Here is a 6,481-nt window from a genome sequence, read left to right as displayed (position 1 = left end):
ATGGTAGCCAAAATTGTCCCAGCATTGCTCCAACGTTGGTAGTCAATGTTGTTTTAAAGTTAGCAGCCAACATTGTCCCTACATGTTCCTAGTGAACATTATTCCAACGTTGGTAGCTAGCATTGTCCCAACGTTGGCAACCAACATTGTCCCAACGTTGGTAGCCAATATTGTCCCAACGTTACTAGTCAACATTGTAAGCATATTACCAATTTATTGGCAATTCCCCATGATCATAATTAGATTCTGAAAAGATCAATTGAAAAGTTCATAGTCGTAAAGAATACAGGAAGTGATTTTCAAAAATCATCTCCCGCCAGAAGAGACAACTTCCGGTCGACATCCGGCAGGAACCGGGCATCCACGAATATAACCTCATCGCGTGGAAATTCATTGTTTCATTGATTCCATCGATTCATTCATGTTATCATCTGTTATCATCGCTCATATTCATTCATGACTTCAATTATAAACATGGAGGGCTTATTAATTGATCCACAGATCGATGATTTTGCGAGTCCATCGAGTATTACAATCCACGATCTTCCTGATGATTGTCTAATCAGGATTTTTTCGTATTTGGAAATTCTTCAGAAGTTGGAGGCGGAGAAAGGTATAACAAAAAAAATGAATAAAAAATTGTTTAGTAATTTGAAAATCTCTTTTTTTCTAAATAATGCAAAATTTGCAATAATTGTTGATAGATAATTGTTGAGAACGATTTACAAAAATTGCTAAATCGTTATTCAATTGTTCAATTGTCATTTTGTGATTTTTTGATAAATTGTTTGAACAATTATCAAGTTCTTATACGACTATAATAAGATTAATATTTATGTTGATATTAATCGTATTATAATATTCTCATTATTATTAATTATTATTATATTCTATTATTTTTAATGATTACATTTTTTTTCTATTGTTTGTTCAATTTCTCCTCAAATTGGAAGAAAATTTTAGTGTTCGGAATTTTTTGAATGCATTAATTCATCAATAAATGCACTTTTTGATAAGGATTGTTCAAAATTAAATAATAAGTGAATTAATTGATTCATAATTAATTGCTATCACATTATGTAAATCAACTTTTTAATGATTGTTGATAAATAATTGTCGAGAACAATTTACAACAATTGTTTAACCGTTGTTCAATTATTCAATTGTCATTTTATGATTTTTTCGTCGATTTTTTGAACAATTGGTTAATTTTTCGTTAAATAGGAAAAAAAATTGTGTTTAAAATTTTTCTAACGCATTAATTGACTAATTAATGCATTTTTAATGAAGACATTGTCCAAAAGCCAATAATGCGTGAATTAATTGATCCAATTAATTTATCTAAAATAATGCAAACAAACTTTTTAGTAATTGTTAATAAACAATTGATCAATGGCTCTTCAAATTGGAAGAAAATTTTAGTTTTTACAATTTTTTAAATTCAATAATTCATCGATTAATATATTTGTAATGAAGCTTAATCATTAAAAACCACATAGTTTATTAAATAATGGATCAATTAATGAGTTAAGGCTCGGGTGTACTATCTTTCGAACGTTATCTCGATGTTTTTTTCATCTTTCGTCATCTGAAATTGTCAATTGAGTCCTGCAACATGCAGAAATTTTGAAAAATTATGAATGAATAATAAAAAAAAAGTAGAAAAAATTCTTAATTTTTTCAACGAGCATTTTTAATTTATATTCAGAATAAGTTGAATAACAAGAAATTGAAAAATGTGTCTGATTTACGGTGGCAAATGGCGGTCTGTCACCCAATATCATGCAGGGGGAAGACTGATTTCGTAAATATTTTCCCACTGCACAGAGACATTTATTACGGAAAAGGCTCTTTGAAAAAAGTTGTAATATTTTGGAGAATTTTTTAATCACATTTTTATCACAAAAATGGCAGATGACTATATACCACTGTTTTGAAAATTGAGGTACCTAGCTGTCACTTCCCATGAGGAGTTAGTGTTTTGTTATCCACCATGGAAAATAACAGCTAATAGATAATTTGCCGCAGCGAATCAGCTATGTGTAATTTCCCCTTTTTTCAACTCATTCTGAATCTCAATTAAAAATGCTCTTTGAAAAACTTCAGAATTTTTTCGATTTTTTTAATCATTCTAGCATAATTTTTGGGAATTTCTACATGATGTACCACTCAATTAACAATTTTGGATTACGAAAGATGGAAAAAAACCAGATAACATTCGAAAGATAGTACACCCGGGCTATCAAAATTAAAAATCAATCCAATGAATCAATTCAAAACGTTAAAAACCTTTCATCGTTTCGAGATTTCCCTCAAATCACCCAATCAACGAACCAATCGACCAATTAGTGAATTTTCTAGTAACGAATAATTCTGAAAAATGAACCAACCCATTAACAAATGAATTTAATTAACTCAGTATGCAGACGTTGGTACAAAATAAGCAAGAGAGGCTGGCGAGACGTGAAGACTCTCTGTCTGAAGGACAAATACCCCGACTGCAACATCAGACAAGCCACGAAGCTCCTTCGCAGGTCAGGACGTCTTCTCACGTCCCTCAGGATCCCCGCCAATTACGAGAGATCGGTTTACTTGAGAGTCCTCCAGAAATACTGCCCCCAGATCAGGAAACTTGAACTCGTCTTCGATTACTGGGCCTTTCGCCCTGTCCTGGAGTGCCATGCCAAGAGCTTAGCTGCGCTGTTTTCAACTCTCGAGAAACTTAATTGGCTTGTTATGGAGCAGATCAATGGGGAGGTGGGAAACAAGCAGCTGAGGGCTCTTCCGGGGGGCCTCCAGAGCCTCGAGATGGCTGGGAGCCTGGGGTACAGCATCAATGTCCTCTTTTCTGCTGTGAGAATCGAAATTAATTTTTTTTAAGTAAAAAAATCTTTTTTTAAGAAGCAGCAGTTGAAATTATTGGGTTCATCGAATAATCCTGGAGTATTTTTTGTAGAAAATTCTCCAAACTAGAAACATTTTTTCCTAGATGATAATCATCAACATGATCGATTAAACAATTAGGGACATTCTTCATTTTCGATTTTTGTTTTGTTTAATCGTTTCGTTTCATTTGTCAGGTAGGAAGCTCTGTGAATCGTCAATATCTCCTGCCCCAATGATGCGATTGCGATGAAGCAGGCCTCATTTTGAAGGCTGGCAAAATACCTTGAAAATGAAAAGAAAATTTTTGGATTTCACTCAGCCGATCCTGAGATATTGATGATTAAAAGAGGGGGGTTTCGTCTTCCTTTTTTTTCATTATTTTGATTTTTGTTGTGTTAAATCGTTATTTTGACAGGGAGTGGCTGCAGGAGGGAATGTCGTGAGAAATTTTTTGTAGAGAATTTTGTGCGTTACAAAAAAGGTCTAGTGATATTTTTTCGGAGGACCACTCATTATGGAGATAATTGGAGAATTAGGAAAGTGTTCTGTTTGCTTTTTTACGTTTTATAATTTTTTAGGTCATGTTAAATTGTTGATCACGTCGATAGGGACTCGTCTTAAGGAAAAATGTCATAAAACATTTTTTGTTGAGAGGTTTGTGAGCTACAGAAAAGATCTAGAGACATTTTTCGATACAATTTATAGTTTTGGAAATATTACGAGTTTTTCGAATAGAAAATCGAATGAACTTTTTTCACAACATTTTGTTTTTTTTATTGCTTCAGGATCTTTCAAAGTTTCAAAATCTTCAGCTGCTGTCCCTGGAATATTTTATCATCCAGGAAGTGAGTTTTCGAAGCCTTGAGCAGCTGAAGCACCTGAAGGAGCTGAACCTATCGTTCTCTTATGTCCCTGAGGCGAGCATTAAGAAGATCCAGAATTTCGAGAAACTTGAGAGACTGGAGCTGAGGCAGAGAAAAATTGAGGGGTTAGATCCGAAGATAATTCGGGATCATCATATCTGTGATATTGTCGAGGGCTGTAAGAAGCTGAAGGTCTTGAAATTGGATGGTACATGAGCTTGCATTACTTTAATTACTTTTAAGTCAATGAAATTAGTAAATCAATTCAACACAATGTGAAGTCATTGTCAGTTTTACATGATTATCTCGTTAATGAGTGGTTCTAGAGAAAAATGTAAGAGGACATTTTTTAGAGAAAATTTCAAGACCTACAAAAAAGATTCTATGCCGGTTTTCTCTAAAACCACTCGTTATCGATATAATTGAATAAAATGAAACTCTAATTTTGTAAATTTTAATGGATTTCTCTCTTTAGGATTGGAAAGGCTCACAGATCATTCCTTTAGAGCCATATCGACCCTGAGGCACCTGGAGACCCTCCACATGGAGAGGATGCCGAAGGTGACGAACAGGGCCATTGTCAGCTTGCACCAAGTCCAGAACTTGAACTGCAGCCACTGCTCTGGGATCGACAATCAGGGGCTGAAGCAGTTGATCGAAAGTTCCCAAAATCTGGTGGATCTGAAGGTTCAGGGAACTGCAGACATGAGGACATTCCTCCACGATGTCAGTGAAGCCGTTAAAAATCGTAAGTCAGTACTGACGATTGATGTTGGGGATAAAGAAAAGCCCTTGGTGAGGCCTGAGAATTTCCCAATTTCTGTTGTCTTGATTTAGAGTTTTTAATTGATTAGGAGGATAATTAGACGAGAATTGCTTCATTCAAACATCGAAAATGATTAATTTGTGGGAAATATGAGAGTAAATATCGGTAAATATTGACGTTTATTTTCTTTAGTTTTGCGAGTGAAAACATTTTATGTTCATCGTTTGATTAATTCGTTTATTTTTATAAATTATGTATGATTTATTGTGAAGATTGTTATCAGGTTTTTGTTGAAGTAATTTGTGTCTAGTATTGACGATTGAAAGGCATTTTTCTCTTTTTATGAAGGAATTTAGGATGAGAATCAGGTGAAAAATGGTTCTATTCAAGATAAAATACAATTAATTTGATAAAGACTAATGATCTAATTTTCGTAATGAAAATGTTTTTTTGTCATCATCAAATCATTTAATTCGTGTTGAATGACCCAATATTGATTTATAAAACGTATTTTTCATTGTTATAATGAATTTAAAACTGAATTAAAAAATTAATTTCGAATTTAAGATAATTAATTCACAAAATCATTCCTTTTCATATTGAAATCCATTATTCACTGAACGAGGAGTAAAATAATTTGTTCTCTGAATTATCTCAAATCATTCAAGTTCACTTAAAAAATATGATGAATTTTATCTACTGACTACTTCCACAATGTAATAAAACAAAGAATTCTTGAAATTTGTTTTAAGTCATCATCAAGTCATTTAATTCGTGTGGAACGACCCAATATTAATTTTTGAAACGCATTTTTCATTTACGTAATTAATTTCAACCAAAATTAAAAGGAAATTGCATTAATTTCGAATTTAAGATAATTAATTCATAAAATCATTCCTCATCTTCACATTGAATCCGTAAAATAAAGAATTCTTGAAATTTGTTTCAAGTCATCAAGTCATTTAATTGGTCTTGAATGACCCGTAATTAATTTAAAACACGAATAAGTATGAAATGGCTTCAATTTCGAATCGAAGATAATTAATTCAGGGAATCATTCCTCATTTTCATATTGAAATCAATCATTCAATGATTACCTACTGGAAGGAGAGCAAAATAAATTGTTCTCTGAATTATTAGGTTGAATGTGCAATATTCCCACCTAAAATTTTAATTTAAACCACACATTATGATAAAAAAGTATTGAAACTTATGTCAAATCATTTAAGTGTCGAATGATCCGATATTCATTCTTGAGACGCATTTTTCGTTTTCATAATTAATTTCAACCAAAAATGAACAGGAAATTGCATTAATTTCGAATTTAAGATAATTAATTCATAAAATCATTCCTTTTCATATTGAAATCCATTATTCACTGAACGAGGAGTAAAATAATTTGTTCTCTGAATTATCTCAAATCACTCAAGTTCACTTAAAAAATATGATGAATTTTATCTACTGACTACTTCCACAATGTAATAAAACAAAGAATTCTTGAAATTTGTTTTAAGTCATCATCAAGTCATTTAATTCGTGTGGAACGACCCAATATTAATTTTTGAAACGCATTTTTCATTTGCGTAATTAATTTCAACCAAAAAAAAAGGAAATTGCATTAATTTCGAATTTAAGATAATTAATTCATAAAATCATTCCTCATCTTCACATTGAATCCGTAAAATAAAGAATTCTTGAAATTTGTTTCAAGTCATCAAGTCATTTAATTGGTCTTGAATGACCCGTAATTAATTTAAAACACGAATAAGTATGAAATGGCTTCAATTTCGAATCGAAGATAATTAATTCAGGGAATCATTCCTCATTTTCATATTGAACTCAATCATTCAATGATTACCTACTGAAAGGAGAGCAAAATAAATTGTTCTCTGAATTATTAGGTTGAATGTGCAATATTCCCACCTAAAATTTTAATTTAAACCACACATTATGATAAAAAAGTATT

The 6,481-nt window shown here is 32.0% G+C and overlaps 1 protein-coding gene across 1 annotated transcript; it reads left to right on the top strand.

Moving 5' to 3' along the window:
- Window positions 1–429: 429 nt before the first annotated feature.
- On the top strand, window positions 430–6,107 carry LOC107039202 (uncharacterized F-box/LRR-repeat protein C02F5.7). The gene is made up of 4 exons (XM_015258707.2): window positions 430–613; window positions 2,420–2,853; window positions 3,672–3,957; window positions 4,225–6,107. The coding sequence occupies exons 1-4, from the start codon at window positions 457–459 to the stop codon at window positions 4,584–4,586; spliced, it is 1,239 nt and encodes a 412-aa protein (XP_015114193.1). The 5' UTR covers window positions 430–456; the 3' UTR covers window positions 4,587–6,107.
- Window positions 6,108–6,481: the final 374 nt, after the last annotated feature.

This window comes from Diachasma alloeum, unplaced genomic scaffold, assembly GCF_001412515.2.
Source record: "Diachasma alloeum isolate Michigan unplaced genomic scaffold, Dall2.0 Dall_scaffold_00294, whole genome shotgun sequence".
NCBI lineage: Eukaryota > Metazoa > Arthropoda > Insecta > Hymenoptera > Braconidae > Diachasma > Diachasma alloeum.
This window is presented reverse-complemented; position numbering and strand designations above follow the sequence as displayed.

Bases quoted from the DNA above. Each gene is read 5' to 3' on its own strand.
- LOC107039202 (XM_015258707.2), top strand. From the start codon at position 457: ATGACTTCAATTATAAACATGGAGGGCTTATTAATTGATCCACAGATC. The intron at 614-2,419 runs GTATAACAAAAA...TAATTAACTCAG, and splicing joins GAAGTTGGAGGCGGAGAAAG to TATGCAGACGTTGGTACAAA. The intron at 3,958-4,224 runs GTACATGAGCTT...TTCTCTCTTTAG, and splicing joins GAAGGTCTTGAAATTGGATG to GATTGGAAAGGCTCACAGAT.